This window comes from Perca fluviatilis, chromosome 4, assembly GCF_010015445.1.
Source record: "Perca fluviatilis chromosome 4, GENO_Pfluv_1.0, whole genome shotgun sequence".
NCBI lineage: Eukaryota > Metazoa > Chordata > Actinopteri > Perciformes > Percidae > Perca > Perca fluviatilis.
The window spans coordinates 38,005,754-38,024,417 of NC_053115.1; the positions used below are offsets into that span (position 1 = coordinate 38,005,754).

At 42.8% G+C, this 18,664-nt stretch overlaps 1 protein-coding gene across 16 annotated transcripts in view; it reads left to right on the top strand.

Moving 5' to 3' along the window:
• The window catches only part of plekha6 (pleckstrin homology domain containing, family A member 6), a 135,321-nt gene that overhangs the window by 45,048 nt on the left and 71,609 nt on the right, over positions 1–18,664 (top strand). For 7 of the 16 annotated variants that reach the window (XM_039796339.1, XM_039796333.1, XM_039796330.1 and 4 more), the window contains exons 1-4: positions 4,872–5,021; positions 12,934–13,017; positions 16,787–16,901; positions 17,856–17,972. In XM_039796339.1, the coding sequence (XP_039652273.1) occupies positions 4,990–5,021; positions 12,934–13,017; positions 16,787–16,901; positions 17,856–17,972 (348 nt within the window). In that variant the 5' untranslated portion in view covers positions 4,872–4,989. Of the gene's footprint in view, positions 1–4,870; positions 5,022–12,933; positions 13,018–16,786; positions 16,902–17,855; positions 17,973–18,664 lie in introns of those variants that run through there. The other 9 variants (XM_039796328.1, XM_039796331.1, XM_039796335.1 and 6 more) reach the window with 4 other exon arrangements.

Sequence of the window (18,664 nt, forward strand, 5' to 3'; positions counted from 1 at the left end):
CAGAGGAAGTGTAACGTCGACAGCATCGCGACCACTTTCGGCTCGCCATTAATATCACAGGGAAAGTTGTCTGCGTGAAGTTTTGAAAAACTGTAACCGCACTTGAAACCACTTTATCGGCATTGCCGTGACTCACTGAGACTTCAACAACACTGCAGAGCTGACATAGTTTGCTCCGTCCTCACCTATGCGTGCGTGCGTCGGACCTCTGCTCTCCGTCAATATGCAGAGAGGACAGATCTCATGTACCGAAATTTGGCACCGTTTGATTTTACGTGAACCAATACTCTGTAATACCGACGTGATTTTGGTCGGTACCGGTAGAAGTACAGGGTTCGGTACCCAACCCTAATCGTGTATGGTACATTCTTCCCCTTTAGTATATGTTTATAGTAACTATTAACTGATATGCAACATATAACTTTGTGGTCTGAGATATTATATCTTTTACTTTTTTTTACTGCTACTGCTGCCATTTCACCAGGAGGCATGTGCGAGGAAACCCGCTTGCGGCTGGTTTACACCTGCTTTTAAGAGGCGGAGAATTTTCACCGCAAAATAGAGGCGCGCTGTCACGGGCGGTGTTTGTACATACCGTGGAATACATAATTAGGTGCACTTTACGCTTCCCCTCCCATCTCTTTGTGGGAAACTTTCCACTTTCCCCTTCGCCCAACCCATGAATGCATCTGCATGACACGGAAACGCGCAATTTGCCGTTTTCAGTCCCCGCGACAGGCAGTCTGCGCTTTTACCTCAGTGCGGCCTGTTTGTACATTCCTCGCCATGCTTTTATGCGCACGTTGCGAAACAAATACGCCTGAAGTGGGCGCAAAAGCGTTAGGACATCTGGCCCACAGCCTCTTTGTTTCCAGGCTTGTGCACAAATCCAATATTCAGATTTGCCAATATATCAGTAAGGATACCCTTAATAGTTCAATTGGCATACTGCTAGACATGCTAAACATAATGCTACCCAGTGCCAATGTTCCCATATTACATTATCTACACATTGATGGAAACTAGCACAATGCTACCATTGACTGTAAATTCATTTAGGATACCTAAGGTGAATATCTGCACAATTTTTACATTTCATATGCTTGCAACATAAAACCCCCCCGATTATAACAAACAATTTTACTAGCACTATATTCCTTTAAACTGTCATTTCACACTAGGAAAAGTTATTCAAAACCCAACACTAAATGTTCTGGGGCCAGTGACTTAAGCGTAAACAGTAGAAATATTGTTCGCATTAGCCTTACTAGCCACAAAGGAAAACTATTTCTTTAGACCAAACCATTCATATTTACCATTCATTTTTACAAAATAGATTTGAGCATTAACTGAAAAAAAAAAAATCAAGCAACATGTTCATGCAGTTATTTACAATAGAGATGTATTCATCAGGAGTCGTTTTCCCACATTCGTACATAAATTGGCCTCCGGTTTTCTCTTTCAGGCGCAGAAGTGGGAGAAAGGCCTTCTTTGTAGTCGAGTTTCAAAATCTGAGCCTTCATTCATGGTCTTCGTCAGAAGTTGGAGTTTGCTCTGTTTCATGGAGACGGCTCCGTTGTCATCACATGACCTAAATATGGAACTTCAGTCATGTAATAACAGCTCCTATGTTGACAACTACTGTTTCCAAGCTCGAGGTTTCTACTCGATACTTTCCACTCGGCTATTTGCTAGAACTTGTGTTGCCTTCCCCGTTTTTCCTTTTTTTTGTTTCTTTATTCATATATTTACTTTCCTATTTCCTTCATTCCCTTCTTCTATCCACCTTTCTCCCCCTTTTCCTTCTCCCTCCTTTCTTTCCTTCACTCTTTTCCTCCTCCTTCCTTCCTTTCCATTCAATCCGCTATTGGATTTTCATGACCGATAAAGAAGGAGGATGTGCGCACAAATACGTCGCCTATCATAAATGACAGCCAACTGTTACAAATAACAGTTATAAAAATGAGTGATTGGGTTTTTTTTTTTATTGCCACATCTATGATCTAGGTTTGGCAAATTTTACGTGACTAAAACCAGGCACGGCGCCAGGATTCCAGTTTTGGATGGGCCAGACCAATTGTGGGTGGGCCTTAAATTAAAAACGTTATCAAATCCCTGTTTAACCTAATACAAATGACTGGCTAATATAGGCTACTGTTATATTATATATATTATATGTGCTTACATAATTTAATTAAACATACTATTTATATGTTGTTGCATTGTAAAAAGTTTCGGTGCAAAGGACGGACCTATACGCGATCGCTCTCCTTGGTTCTGCCCAAAAGAAGAGCGCTTTGGAATCTCCATTACGCACCATACCTGGCTGTGCTATAGCGCATCTCTCCTAACCTAAGGCCTATAGACTGTAAAAGTGGTCAGGAATCTAATATTTCCTCAAAACATAGTTTAGTTCTGCTCGTATAACATGAGGCCGAATATTTCACAATTCTTTTCAACTGTTTTAAGTTTTCAACAATATACAGATCAACAACACTGCCCGACAGTTTCAATCAATACTCGGCCACAGAACATGTTCATTGACAACGTCATCTGTCATGTAAAACAAGTTATTTCCTTACTTTAGTGTGATGATTCATGTTATAAACATGTTTAACAAAAATAAATAAATCGCATTAATAGCCCTAAAGCATTATTGGCCATAACAAGAGAAAACCATGAGGGAACAACAACTTGACAACAGTAACAAGCTGTTATAGAAATAGAACTGCGCCTGCAGCTTCTGTAGCGGGTTATGAATTGATTATTTTAATCCATATATCTCATATAACGACATAATACAATACAGGCAGAGTATCCACATACCTTACTGTTATCCTCTGGCGGTCCTACACAATTAAACTCAGCAGAAGAAGTGACCGGATACTTTAGCACTGGTTGAGTTGCGGGCTCATTCACGGAATGCGGTGTCCGAGACAAAGATGTGCTAGGCGTTGTGGATCTCAGCTCTCCTTCATCTCCTGATTGCAGCGATGACTCTGAGACCGTTCGTGCACGTTTAAGGTACCTAAACAACGACTGTTGCAACCTTGTCCTTTTCTGGAAATGATTTTCACACTCTCAGATCACTGGGAGCTAGCCTAGCATACCGACAAGCTACATCCGATCCGAACCTCACTGTCTGCTGAACTTGCGCAGAAACATAAAAATAGACATGACCAGTTTTTTTTTTAATTGTTTTTGAAAACTAAACATTTAGACAATTTTAGCACAAATTATGAGATTATTTGCCGATTTTTAATAATTCTTCACCAAATTATAATATATTAATTAATTCATGTTTTTTGAGGAAATGTTTTGGGTGGGCCTGTTGAAAAGTGGGTGGGCCTAGGCCCGTCAGGCCCACCCATAACGCCGTGCCTGACTGAAACTACTTGGTTCAGGTTAGGGAAAAATTGTGAGCATGGTTAAAAGAAGCCCTGACTGAATAGGAAACACAATGCAAACCATGGTCTTTGGTGTCAAAGTCCAACACATCCTCATGAAAGGGTTCAAATGAAATCGTACGAAAAAAGTATGCACAACAGTTGGTGGAAAGGATGGAGTAGAGCTGTAAAGAGTGGTCAGCTTTATGTTTTTTAGGCAACAGCAATCTCCTCCACTCTGACATGGGATGACAACCTGCTCTGCATTTACAAAAAGCCCATCAGAGACTGTTTTTAGGCCTTTATTTTCACAGGACAGATGAAGACATGAAAGGGGAGAGAGAGGGGGGGAATGACATGCAGCAAAGGGCCGCAGGTCGGAGTCAAACCTGCGTCAGCTGCGTCGAGGAGTAAACCTCTATATATGTGCGCCTGCTCTACCAACTGAGCTAACCCGGCCACTCTACATGTGTTTTTAACGGGTATTGACTGTCCTGCTATGAATGCTCTGTTTTTGTTTTCTAATGAGCACACTGCACCAAATTCCTAGCAGGTTGCATGGCAGTAAAGTATTGAATCATAATATCCTACGAAATTTCGGCGACCCTAAATACATGGAATACATATAAATTACAGTGCTTTTCTTTTCGTAGCTATATCTACCAATAGTTAATGAGAACAGCCTGCAAAGTCCGACCCCACCATGCTAGCTAACTGGTGTCCTTCTTTCCACCATTCTTTCATTCTATCTACTTCCTCTTTTCATCTGCAAGTCTGCAAGTCAAATACCTTTTTTTATTTTTTTTATTTACTGACCTCCATAATAGGGAAAAAAACAAATTGACACAAATGCAGCGTCCCTACTAACCTCCTTAACCCCCACCCAACCCCCAAGTCCATGGCTCCAGCTGATCAGGCATTCACTCCTGGCCAAATGGGCTGGATGTTTGTTCCTGTGGAGCACTGGCCATAAGTTCTCCCATGACTCTGGACAGATGTGTACACACACACACACACACACACTGGCAGTGGCTAAGACCACATGGTGTTTTTGTTTAAGCGCTGTCCTTTGTGAGAAATACAAGAGAGGAAAAATACTGATACAGACATTGTGTGCGTGTGTGTGTGTGTGTGTGTGTGTGTGTGTGTGTGTGAGAGAGAGAGGTGGACAGCAAATGAGATAAAGATAGAGAGAGCCAGATTATGATAGAGATAGAGCGTATATCAACCAGACTGTGAGGGGACTGAATAAGCTGAGTGTTGCAATTCTCAGCCTGAAGGCAGCAAGTGTGTATGTGTGTGTCTGTGTTCATGTCATTGTGTGTGTGTGTGAGAGAGGGAAGGGAGAGGGGGAGAGGGAGAGGGAGAGAGAGAGAGAGGAGAGGGAGGGTGAGACAGGTGGGGAAACGAGCAAGAGAGAGAGAAAGAGACAGAGAGAGAGAGAGAGAGAGAGGCATGCAGTCTGAAGGAGAGAGAAGAGGACAGCGGTGTGTATCTGTCCCGCTGCTCTCCACCTCTCTGTTCATCTCTCCATCGCTCCTCCATCTGTCCGTCCGCCGGTCCCGTCTCCTGCACTGTCGGTACATGACGGATCCAGGGGAGGATGTTGAAGTTCCGTGTGGACAGGAGAGTCAGGTAGGTGGAGGGAGGAAATGCGGAAGTGACACACAGGGCTGGAGTTAGGACGAGGCGAGGAAGAAGGGGAAAGGAGGAGGGGAGGTTGATGGAGGAGTGGACAGCCAGGAGCTTGGAGGTCAGAGATGACTGCAATGCAGTGCCAGCAGGGAACACAGAAAAAACCCATAAGCCCTGCTGTGCATGTGTGCTTAATGCCTTAGTGCTGTGTGTACAGTGATATATAGAGGTGTGTGTCTGCGTGTCTGTGTCTGTGTGTGTCTGTGACTGTTCGTGCGCGTGTGCGCGTGTCATGTGACACGGTGTGGTGGTGTGTGTCTGGGGTGTTCTACAGTGGTGCAGTGCTAAATCAGGAGCAGGAATTTAAAGACGTTGGTTTGGTTTTGCCTGTATGTCTTTGGTGTTTTGCTTTTTTTTTACTTCACTACACATCTGTTGTCAATCAGGCAGTGGGAGTAGCATGTCCTCTTATGTTAAAGCAGTATTAGTTTCTGTAGTTATCACTTGCATATGTTCATCTTAACTGTAATACACACGTAGGCTAAACCATTTAAGGAAAACTCTTTATTGAGGTTTGTCCGACCAATACTGCAAATTGTAAGCGTTCATTCTTTACCTTGGAAACGGATAAAATAGGAACTGGAGGTCTGCTTACAAGCCTTTTCGAGAACTTTCTACCGCATCTCACAGCCTTCCTCAGCAGGTAGACTTTGCTTAGGTATTGACTGATGTGACTGAAGGTCCAAACTAAACTCCATCTGCCAAGGAAAACCTTGAAATGTAATCACATTTATAGATTAGATAGATTTTTTTTTATTGATCCCAAAAAAATGGGAAATAATGGTGTTGCAGCAGCAAAAATATCAGACGCACAGCACACATACAGAGTACATTAAATAATAGGAAACAATATACATAAAATAATAGTTGAATACTACACGAGCAATATTTAAAATATATACAATTTGGAAATAAAATGTACAACTGATTCAAGAGATATAGATAAAGTTAATGTACAATACAATAATAACAATAATAGTAATACAAATAGTGTGTATTCAAACAAAATGTACTAACTAAGATGAAAATAACTAAATAATGATAGGAAAAGATTATATACTATAGTAGGATGTTTAGTTTTGTCTTGCTTTTCGAGGTTAGGAGGATGGTCTTCTTTGCGACAGTTAGAGCAATGAGTACTCCGTTTATAATATGGTTGAGGAGTGTGACTCATGATACCTAACCTAATAAGCAGAGTAATAGGGAGAGTGGAATCCTGTAGTTCAATGTGAAGGACAGTTTATCAGTGATTTCCTTCCGGAAGTGTTTGGGTGTATGGGTGGGCAGTGCCAGATTGTGTGGGTGTAATCGTCTTAAGATGTTAGGCGGGCAGCGTGGGCAGTGCCTTGAATCTGAGTGGCCACATTTGGTGCATTCTTTCGAGGGTGAGGTGTTTTCTGTAGTTTACCTTGTCTTGAATCAGCTGGAAGTTGGGTTTATTTGTCATTGGGAATGTGTTTGTCCAGAAGTCATGGATAGATCTTTCTCCCATTTTGGTATTAAGGAGAGATCAGTGTTGATAGGTTTCTACAATTTTGATACAGTTTTATAAAGTAATGTGAGCCTGACTATTTCTTCTGCTAGTGTGGATAGTTGAAGCCTGTTATGTTTAGAGTTGACCCTAAAGGCCGTTTTATGGTCGTGCGTAAACTCCACGGCGTAGCTACGGCGTCGCTCCTACGGCGTCGGGACCCTTTCTGAGTTCTGCATCGGGGTTTGAACGTGTTTCTTTGCATCGCGGTGCATTTCAACGCCAGAATGCTGGGGGAGGGGTTTCCGGAGAGTTAATCGCGAAACTCTTTGTTTACTTGTGCGTTGGTGTCTGCCTCGAGCCGGGGTGTATGTATGTGTGTGTGGGTGGGGAGTAGGTGATAGAGCGAGGGAGAAAGTGAGAGAGTGACGGCAATTGTCTTCGGAGCAAGTTGTGACTCTAGAGTCATAGCGAGAGAAACAGTGGCCCAATCCCAAAGTCCGGACTCACAGACTCACAGACTTTGGTGCGCGTTCTCGCGAAATTCATAAGGGCTTAGGGTTGTCCCAATGTGGATTTCAAAGGGCGTGAGGGTTTGAGTACACACTTACCAAGCCCTTTCCGTGAGTCTGCATCGATGCAGACTTCACCAAAGGGAATTACCCACAGTTCAAAGCGTTGTGACGTTTACCGTGGAGACGATAGGGAAACCCGGAAATTACGAAGGTAAACAACAGCACGACACACGACCACGGAACGGACAAACCTGTTGTCCAGCTTGTAAGACAAGAGTTTGGAATCAGGTAGCCGTCTCCTGGGCCTTGGGCGTGTGGAAAGCAACAAACTTAAAATGAAAATTCCCAAACCGTTAAGTGTCAGCAACATCTTTGTTATTAAACGTCGCCAAGGTAACATGTGATCTCGTGAAGTGCTGTCCCGATCCCATTTCTACCTATCTGAGCCCATGTGGCCTCACACACTCACTCACTTAGCACCTGAGATCAATTAAGTCTGTGAGTCCTTAGTCCTCAGGGCTCACTTTGGGATTGGGCCACTGTCTCCCCTGTTGCTTTCTGACCACGGCGGGAAATCTGGAGCAGGAAAAGTTCACCCTTTCCTTAATTTCATGTTGTTTACGGAGGAGAACCCGATCGACGTGCGTGGCCGCTACGTGCGTGGCCGCGGTGTGTAGTTAAATTTTTCGAGAGGTGCGCGTCAGGCTACGGTGTAGGGTCCCGCATAGACGCAGAGGGGTCTGCGGGGGTACGCCGTCGATTCTACGCACGACCATAAAACGGCCTTCATGTGTAGTGACCAATTTGAGTCGTAGGTATTGAAAAGAAGATTCTTGACCTATTCGGTACTTCTGAACCAGTTCTTCGAAAGTAATGAAAGCTGAGTTTTGTACTATATGTTGAAGCTGTGGGATACATTTGCACTTTCTGCATTTCCAAGTAGTGAAATACAGTGTTTTATTGTCCTTAGGGAATTCCAGATTAGATTTGTGCAGGAGAAGGGTCAACTGACCCCCCAAACACCCCCTTTTACGAGAATGCGCACAGAGCGCAAGGAAGAGAGCTTGGGTTGACAAAGAGAGTTGATCGGAGGAGGCAACAAGGCAAAAGTAGAGGGATTAAACACCTGCTGAAATCCCGTCCACATGAATATCCTCCGCCAAGCAGCTTGCTAGCTAATGTAAAGGCGTTGGATAATAAACTGATTAATTAATTCTACCATGGGAATTTACATCGGCCGTTATCACAGCGGTAAACAAACTAAGGCGCATGCCCCTAGTGAAGCACGAGGTCAGGAAATGGTCAAGCCAATCAAAGGTTGCCCTACAGTCTGCACTACACAACGCAGTCTGAAGCACGTTCCAGGTCAACACAGATGACATCAAGTGAATCACTGAGTCTGTGGTAGATTTAGTTTGTAAAACAACAGACGGAACTGTACCCAAAACTACAGTTAAATCATTCCACAAATAGAGCAGTAAAGGAGGCAAAGAGGGACTACGGAAGAAAGTGGAACTACAGTTACTGGAGGGCAACCCCAGAAGCATGTGGCAAGGTCTAAGAACTGTGACAGATTACAAATCCAACCCCATCTCCTTGTCAAGTGCTGATGCGTCTATAGCAAGTGAGCTAAACACATTTAATGCTCGCTTTGAGGCCATCAGCAGCCAACATGCAGAAACAGCTGAAGCAGAGGTTAATGGATGGGTTGGTGCACCTCTCACAGCAGTATATCTCCCTTTTCTGAGCATGACCTCGGGAGGGCTTTCAAGCATGTAAACTCCCAAGAGATGCAGCAGGACCTGACGGTATCAGTGGGTGTGTCCTCAAACTATCTGCTGACCACCTAGGTATTAGCAATGATATTCAACCTGTCACTGTCTGTCATACCCACATCATTGCTGTGCCCAAGAAAACAAGACCAGCCTGCCTGAATGATTACCATCCAGTGGCACTCAACTCTGTAGTGATGAAATACTTTGAATGGCTGGCCAAGGATTACATCCTCACTACCCAGCGGAGTGGACCCTTTACAGTTTGCCTACCGTCCCAAACGTTTGACAGAAGACGCCATAGCACGCACCCTCTACACCACCCTGTCTCACCTGGAAAAGAATGGAAACTATATTAGATTACTGTTTATCGACTGCAGTTCAGCATTTAGCTCCATATTTCCCTCCAGGCTCGTCACAAAGCTCAAGGGCCTGGGATTAAACACCTCACTGTGCATGTGGATCTTTGACTTCTTGACAGGCTGACCACAGATGGTGAGGGTGGGCAGACACACCTCTTCCACCCCCGTTATCCTTAACACTGGAGCACCCCAGGGCTGTGTTTTGAGCCCCCTGCTGTACTCTGAGGACCTGCCCTGCTAGTGTCAGAATAACAACCTACTCATGAATGACAGCAAGACTAAGGAGATGATAGTAGACTTTGGGAAGAAGTAGGGAAGGAACTACACCCACTTAATATTAACGGGTCCTCGGTGGAGAGGGTGGACTGGATATCCCCCTAAAATACTGAGGAATTTCTACTCCTGCGTCATCGAGAGCGTCCTAACAGGGAACATCACTTCCCGGTACGGAAACAGCACCGAACAGGAGCACAGGGCCCTGCAGAGAGTGGTTTGTTCAGCTAAACCTACATTAAGCGGTGCCCTACCCTGCCTAAAGAGCGAGTACTTCTACGCCTCAAAGTCCTGTATCTGCAGCCAGATGGCAGCAGTGTAAAGCGTAGATCTAGACGGTGATTGTTGTCATTGACAATGGTGAGGACAAGGTGTGTGATGGACTCTCCCCCCCCCCCACCTCCTCATTTCAATGACATTGTGTTTTACATGATTTCACATGACAAATAAATTGATTGATTGATTTGTTACCACTTCCTCTGAGGTGTGGCTGCGTAGCGCAGTCTAAAAATGCGATGCTGATTTTACAAGTCCTAGCGGGAATCTAACTGGAACTGCCTTGTTTATCTTTAAACATATTGGCCGAGTTGTGGTTAGCTAGATGTTGGAAAAACATTCCTGTTAGTCCCGAGCTGTGCAGCTGGCAGTTTGTCCTCCAACAGATACACTAGGTGGATCCTGGTGCCTGATGAGAACTGTTTATCCAGAAGCTGTTTCTATGCAGGTTTGTAGGTTATCCTTGAGCAGGCAGGCGCCACCCTGTGAGACTTTCTCAAACACATAAATCAGCAGACACACACACACACACACACACACACACACACACACACACACACACACACACACACACACACTCAATTACTTGCATTGCAGGCTCCTGACAACATAATTTTGGATTGGATTTTACACACACTGACTGTTTGTTCTGTTGTTATTATGTTTCAGTGACTCAGTGATGATTCAGTTCAAATCAGTGAATGTTATTATAATGTTGTGACTGTTTATCAGAAACCATATTGCCACCAGCAGTAAACAAAAGGCCTGTTTTCAAAACCCAACAGGGACTTCACACATTCAGGCATTCACACAGGCAGACCCAGTACTTGTTTTGTTTGGTAGCTCTAGAGTCACACACGCATGCACGCACACACAAACAAACACACACACACACACACACACACACACCTCCAATCAATTACTTGCATTCAGGCTCCTAACCATTAAGTGTGTGTGTTTGTGTGTATGTGTTAAAGAAACAGAGATTAAGAACGTCCAATACAGTGCCTTGCGAAAGTATTCGGCCCCCTTGAACGTTTCGACCTTTTGCCACATTTCAGGCCTCAAACATAAAGATATAAAACTGTAATTTTTTTGTGAAGAATCAACAACAAGTGGGTCCCAATTATGAAGTGGAACGAAATTCATTGGCTATTTCAAACTTTTTTAACAAATAAAAAACTGAAAAAGTGGGCGTGCAAAATTATTCAGCCCCTTTACTTTCAGTGCAGCAAACTCTCTCCAGAAGTTCAGTGAGGATCTCTGAATGATCCAATGTTGACCTAAATGACTAATGATGATAAATAGAATCCAGCTGTGTGTAATCAAGTCTCCGTATAAATGCACCTGCTCTGTGATAGTCTCAGAGGTCCGTGTAAAGCGCAGAGAGCATCATGAAGAACAAGGAACACACCAGGCAGGTCCGAGATACTGTTGTGGAGAAGTTTAAAGCCGGATTTGGATACAAAAAGATTTCCCAAGCTTTAAACATCCCAAGGAGCACTGTGCAAGCGATAATATTGAAATGGAAGGAGTATCAGACCACTACAAATCTACGAAGACCCGGCCGTCCCTCTAAACTTTCAGCTCATACAATGAGAAGACTGATCAGAGATGCAGCCAAGAGGCCCATGATCACTCTGGATGAACTGCAGAGATCTACAGCTGAGGTGGGAGACTCTGTCCATAGGACAACAATCAGTCGTATACTGCACAAATCTGGCCTTTTATGGAAGAGTGGCAAGAAGAAAGCCATTTCTTAAAGATATCCATAAAAAGTGTTGTTTAAAGTTTGCCAAAAGCCACCTGGGAGACACACCAAACATGTGGAAGAAGGTGCTGTGGTCAGATGAAACCAAAATCGAACTTTTTGGCAACAATGCAAAACGTTATGTTTGGCGTAAAAGCAACACAGCTCATCACCCTGAACGCCATCCCCACTGTCGCAACATGGTGGTGGCAGCATCATGGTTTGGGCCTGCTTTTCTTCAGCAGGGACAGGGAAGATGGTTAAAATTGATGGGAAATGGATGGAGCCAAATACAGGACCATTCTGGAAGAAAACCTGATGGAGTCTGCAAAAGACCTGAGACTGGGGCGGATTTGTTCTTCCAACAAGACAATGATCCAAAACATAAAGCAAAATCTACAATGGAATGGTTCACAAATAAACCTATCCAGGTGTTAGAATGGCCAAGTCAAAGTCCAGACCTGAATCCAATCGAGAATCTGTGGAAAGAACTGAAAACTGCTGTTCACAAACGCTCTCCATCCAACCTCACTGAGCTCGAGCTGTTTTGCAAGGAGGAATGGGCAAAAATGTCAGTCTCTCGATGTGCAGAACTGATAGAGGCATACCCCAAGCGACTTACAGCTGTAATCGCGCGCAAAGGTGGCGCTACAAAGTATTAACTTAAGGGGGCTGAATAATTTTGCACGCCCAATATTTCAGTTTTTTATTTGTTTAAAAGGTTTGAAATATCCAATAAATTTCGTTCCACTTCATGATTGTGTCCCACTTGTTGTTGATTCTTCACAAAAAATTACAGTTTTATATCTTTATGTTTGAGGCCTGAAATGTGGCAAAAGGTCGAAAAGTTCAAGGGGGCCGAATACTTTCGCAAGGCACTGTATGTGTGAGGATGCCGCACAGATACTCCTATGCAGAAACTAGGCCAGATGCCACACACACAAATACACACACACACTTTCAGAGCGCCCTAGGATCCAGAACAGCTGAGTTTGAAGCCCTGAAGTAGCTGAGGATTCTAAATACTGTTAAGCAAATTAAGCGAGGAATGAGCTTATGCAGGCAGACAGCTGCAGTGCCGCTGTGCTCTGATCAGCTGATGCGTCAGCTGACTGTGTGATGTCATGCATTCCTACTGTATCATAAGTGATAGAAGAATGTATGGAGTATGGAGTGTGGTCTACTCTATCTATAAAGTGTCTTCAGATAACTCTTGTTATGATATGATACTATAAATAAAATTGAATTGAAATTGAATTGAAGAAACTGTGAAAACTAAGACCCGAGTTTCGATAAAATGTAATTGTTTTTCATCCTGGATTATCTGTTGATGATCCCAACTGAACAATGGAGAGATTTGACATCCCGGGATGCCATCTTTAACATGGTGTGTTGATCTATGTCCTCTGTGTGCTTCATGTGTCTGTTTGCAGTCAACATGACCCCAGTAGACCAGCTGGACCAGCAGTGAGCCAGATCCAGCTGGAAGAGCCTGCAACCATACACTCCTATCTGCAGTAAGTAACCTATAAACACAACTTACCAGCAGTAATATGTATAGTCAGCTACATTTATTCACACCTACCTGCACACACACAAATCTACAAATCATATACTGTACATTAGGGCTGAAAAATCTGGGCACACAGGACTGGCTGTGTTTTCAGTTTTCTTTTGGTCAGAAGGATTAGTATCCCTCTCTATTCTACAAGGGTTCACAAGTGGATTCCACTTCTGACACAACATTAATTAACCAATAAACCCAAGACAATAACACTTTGTTCACGCTCTGTATTTCCTCTAAGCATCCTCCAACCTTACAGCTGACCCACATGTTGTATACATACCAGGGCTGGGACGATGTGCTTTTGTCCCGATTGGATTCTTTCGCGATACGTGGGTGCCGATTGGATTTGTATCACGTTTTTTTATTGATAGCAATTCTAGAAGTATTGCGAATCGATAGTATTGAGTATTGCGATATTGCGAGAGACAATATATCATAAGACATTTCTAAAAACAAATTTTCTACGAAGAATGCACATCACATGTCAGTCAGTCTGACATTTATTTCATTTGTAAAGAAGAACATACAGTAACATAACATTTTCTGCATTTTCTGCTTTCCGTCTGTTTTGCTGGAGACAAATATGATGTAGTCATATTGTGAGATACTGTATATATATATATATATACAGTATCTCACAAAAGTGAGTACACCCCTCACATGTTAGTAAATATTTCATTATATCTTTTAATGGGACAACACTGAAGAAATTACACTTTGCTACAACGTAACGTATTAAGTGTACAGCTTGTATAACAGTGTAAATGTGCTGTCCCCTCAAAATAACTCAACACACAGCCATTAATGTCTAAACCGCTGGCAACAAATGTCAGTCCACCCCTATGTTAAATTCCCATAGAGGCAGGCAGATGTTTATTTTTAAAGGCCAGTTATTTCATGGATCCAGGATACTATGCATCCTGATAAAGTTCCCTTGGCCTTTTGGAATTAAAATAGCCCCACATCATCACATACCCTTCACCATACCTAGAGATTGGCATGGGGTACTTTCCATGAAATCATCTCTCAATGCAAATCAAACCAGCTATTAGGCTAACTGAAATAAAACCATGCCATGCTATGCATGATTCATTAGCAATGGCTGCAGCATGAACAGCAGGAGTCACTGACAGCTCATCAGCTGGCCTGGGAAGGCTGCTAGGGGAATGGTGCTCTCAGACATGTTGGATGCTAGGGGAAACATGCATTTTACTGTTTATAGTTTCATGGATCACAAAGCAAGTTCAATAGTCAGTGCTACTGATAACAGGGTTTTTCCTGCATAGAGGAATTTCTTGGCACCCCCGCCCCCACTACACACACACACACACACACACACACACACACACACACACACACACACACACACACACACACACACACACACACACACACACAAAGAGGTTTTAGCCAGCCCCAATGGAAAATCACCAGCACCAAAATGATAAGAACTTGTACTTGAATCCTCTCTGAATGTGTTTAAGAGCAATTTACCAAACAACCCAGGGGCGGCCCTAGACTTTTGGGGGTCCTAAGCAGGATTTGGTTTGGGGACTCTCCACATTGTAACATGTTGCCACTGCACTTGGCACTTAACCAACTTGTGTATTGTAAATATTAGTTTAAGCATTCATAAATGTACAAATATACATTTAAAATGAGACCTATTAGCAGCAACACTATCTTTAAATAGACCAGCTGCTGGGGGCCCTCTGGTAGCCACGGGGCCCTAAGCAGCCGCTTAGTTCGCTTATGGGTCAGGCCGGCTCTGAAACAACCATTGAACAAGCAGAACATTAAGTTGAATATGAGTGCTAATCTCTGTTTTATCTCCAGAGTCAGGCTGTGTCAGACTGTCCTGGGGATTTATTTAAATATCAATCTGATGTTTGTTTTTTTAATCAGTTTTGTAAATCTGGGGTTTTATTCACTCAATCATAATATCTGTTTTTGTTTATCAAATTGTCAGAAATAACAAGCAAACGCATAGATTAGACTCATTGCCTTTACTGCACGCGGACCCATCATGCTTACTGTCGTGTGTAGTGAGTGCTGGCTGTCTTGTTTTTTTATTTCAGTTTCATCTCCCCCCCCCACATGGTTTCTTGTCTTATTTATTAGCCTTTCGTTAAAAAAGAAAGAAAAAAAAAACAGTTGCCAGTGGGTATGTGGAAAGATTGTAAAGTAGCTCAAGTACTGTAATTAAAAAAATGAAAAATTTCATAAAAAAGAATATATCCACATAGTATGAAGTCAACTGTAACACCTGAACACTACATGTTGCAGTTACGTGTGAAAAGAGTATGTGAAAACTAGCTGACAAGCGAGCAGCGAAGTTTAAACAGATGGCCAAAAGTTTAAACCATGTGTAGCAATATATAATAATATTGAATCGATTCGAATGGTTGACAGGATAATCGTAATCGAATCGAGAGACCAGTGAAGATTCACACCCCTACTGTGCAGTGTTATATGTGCATAAATAAATACAAAGGTGCAGTAGAAATGTAACTTAGGTAATGTAGACCAGATGATAGCAGTGGAGATCAGTGGTTCCCAACCTTTTTGGTTGTGATCACACACCTATATATTATATATATACAGTATCTCACAAAAGTAAGTACACCCCTCACATTTTAGTACATATTTCATTATATCTTTTAATGGGACAACACTGAAGAAATTACACTTTGCTACAATGTAAAGTATTAAGTGTGCAGCTTGTGTAACAGTGTAAATGTGCTGTCCCCTCAAAATAACTCAACACAGCCATTAATGTTAAACCACTGGCACAAAAGGTAGTCCACCCTATGTTATTCATTAGAAGAAGGTTATATTATATTTAAAGCCAGTTTTTCATGGATCCAATGTATACTAGTTGCTTCCTTATAAGGATTAGTCTTTGCATTAAATAGCCCCACATCATTACATACCCTTCACCATACCTACAGATTGGCATGGGGTACTTTCCATAAAATCATCTCTCAATGCAAATCAAACCAGCTATTAGGCTAACCGACATAAAACCATGCCAATCTCTAGGTATGGTGAAGGGTATGTGATGATGTGGGGCTATTTTAATTCCATAGACCAAGGGAACTTTATCAGGATGCATAGTATCTAAGGATCCATGAAATAACTGGCCTTTAAAAATAAAAATCTGCCTGCCTCTATGGGAATTTAAAATAGGGGTGGACTCACTTTAGTTGCCAGCGGTTTAGACATTAATGGCTGTGTTGAATTATTTTGAGGGGACAGCACATTTACACTGTTATACAAGCTGTACACTTAATACTTTACGTTGTAGCAAAGTGTCATTTCTTCAGTGTTGTCCCATTAATTAATAATAGATATACTGAAATATTTACTAAAATGTGAGGGGTGTACTCACTTTTGTGAGATACTGTATATATGGTAACAGAAACCGTAACAAAAACAGTCAAAGCAATGGCAGCATAAAACCCTTGCATCTGACAGCCAAGAGTCATTATTCACACCACCACTAGAGGTCCTGTCAGGCAGATGTAAACATTGGTCTTTTCTCTGCTGAAAAGGTCTGCTGTGTGGTAGACTGAAGCAGATTAGACCTGGGCAAATCAGTTTGGATCAGATATTTTACACAGTAAGTGTTCTGGAAATCACACAACTTCTCTTGGCAGGCGAAGTAAGAGGTAGAAGTACAGATGTACTAACAGCATGTCTTTTTCTCCTCTGTCCAGGCACTGTGATTTGGATATGAATGGGAAGGTGAATACTAATGCTGAGAAGATCACTCACTCCAAAAGTGCAAATATGGTGTCAGACCTGTCCCCAGAAGGCCAGCCTTACACCCGGGTGAGCGCACGCACACACGCATGCACACACACACACACACACACACACACACACTTGACACACGCACACACATACAATACGATACAACTTCATTGTCATTTTACACTGAAATTCATTTTGCGTCTCTGAGCAGCTCCGCTCAAAAAGAAGAGCACGTTAGGCTGCAGTTTAATTTCAAAGACATCTGTGAAGGTTTGATGCAAAATGTAAGGTTGGGTATCAATCCTTAATTCCAGAAATTTGAAAAAAAAGAAAAGAAATGGTCAATATATTAACTGTGTACTGCCTTTAGTGTCATCAGTCCTCAGGAAGTAGTGTGATCACACTCGCTATTGTTGCCTAAAGGGTCTTGGCTCAGTAACCAAGTTTTCCGTCACATCCTTTGTTGGCCTCGTGTCCCTCGCTAACCTCATGTTATTTGAGAAAATAATTCCGTTTAATTGGCTCCATCTATAGCAATGGCATGACTGATCTGCCCATGACCAACGGATGGACACACACAGACACACTATCGAGCAATTTCTCTTTACCATGTATGTGGAAGTTCATAGCTCCGTTATACCTCACTATTACAGTGGGAATTGCTTGATGTTTCACAAATACTATTTAATAAATGCATAACCAATATTTAAACCCTCTTTCTCCTCTTTTTTTCTGTCTGTCTGTCTGTCTCTTTTTTGTCAGTCTCTCTGTTTGTCTGTTTCTCTCTCTCTCTCTCTCTCTCTCTCTCTCTGTCTGTGTCTGTCTGTCTGTCTCTCTCTCTCTGTCCATCTCTCTCTCTCTCTCTTTCTGTCTGTCTGTCTGTCTCTCTGTCTGTCTGCACCTTAACTAAAAACAACTTAGTATTTAGAACTTTGTACGTGTACTCGATTCTTGCTCTTCTGCGTTTGTACCTTCATGGTTGAATGCACTTATTTGAAGTAGAAATTGTAATGTATCTGTCTCTCCCTGCAGACGTCTCGTACTCCCAGAGGTACTCCCAGAACGGCAGCCACGTTTGGGAAGCGCTCCAACTCCATGCGCAGGAATCCCAAAGCAGCAGTCAGCAAACAGGGATGGCTGTACAAGCAGGTCAAAGCTGTTCTCTCTCCTCCCATATTACTGTGACTCCTCTGGCTTTACACCAGTCCCCTGGTCATGTTTAGTCCTACTCAGCCCGTGGTCCTATGATGCCTTCTGTTGCTCTGGGGGAGCCGTGTCAGGTCTAGGAAAATCAGCCCGATGATGTCATAGTGATGTCGAACAAAACAGCACGCCTAGCGGCAATGGAAGGATCCAGTGTTTTTGAAGCTTGGCCCATACTAGGGACTACAACTTTGGATATCTCGACCTCTGTTTTGATTTTGCCTCTTGTGACTCCCCCAACTTTTCAGAAGTGCAATACTAACTTGCTTTAAGTAACAGCGGGAATACAGAGGCTAAGATTAAAGGTCCCATGGCATGAAAATTTCACTTTATGAGTTTTTTTAACATTAATATGAGTCCCCCCCCCCAGCCTGCCTATGGTCCCCCAGTGGCTAGAAATGGTGATAGGTGTAAACCGAGCCCTGGGTATCCTGCTCTGCCTTTGAGAAAATGAAAGACAGAGAGACATCATGGCTTTCAAACGAGCAAAGTGGCAGTTGATCAAGGCCGTGGGATTTGTTGACAACAATAATCATGATGAAGATGATGATGATGTTGATTATTATTGTCTGTTATTTGGATCTCGCTTAGCTGCCACTAAGGTAGAGCAGCTACTCCTGGGGTCCACACACAATAAA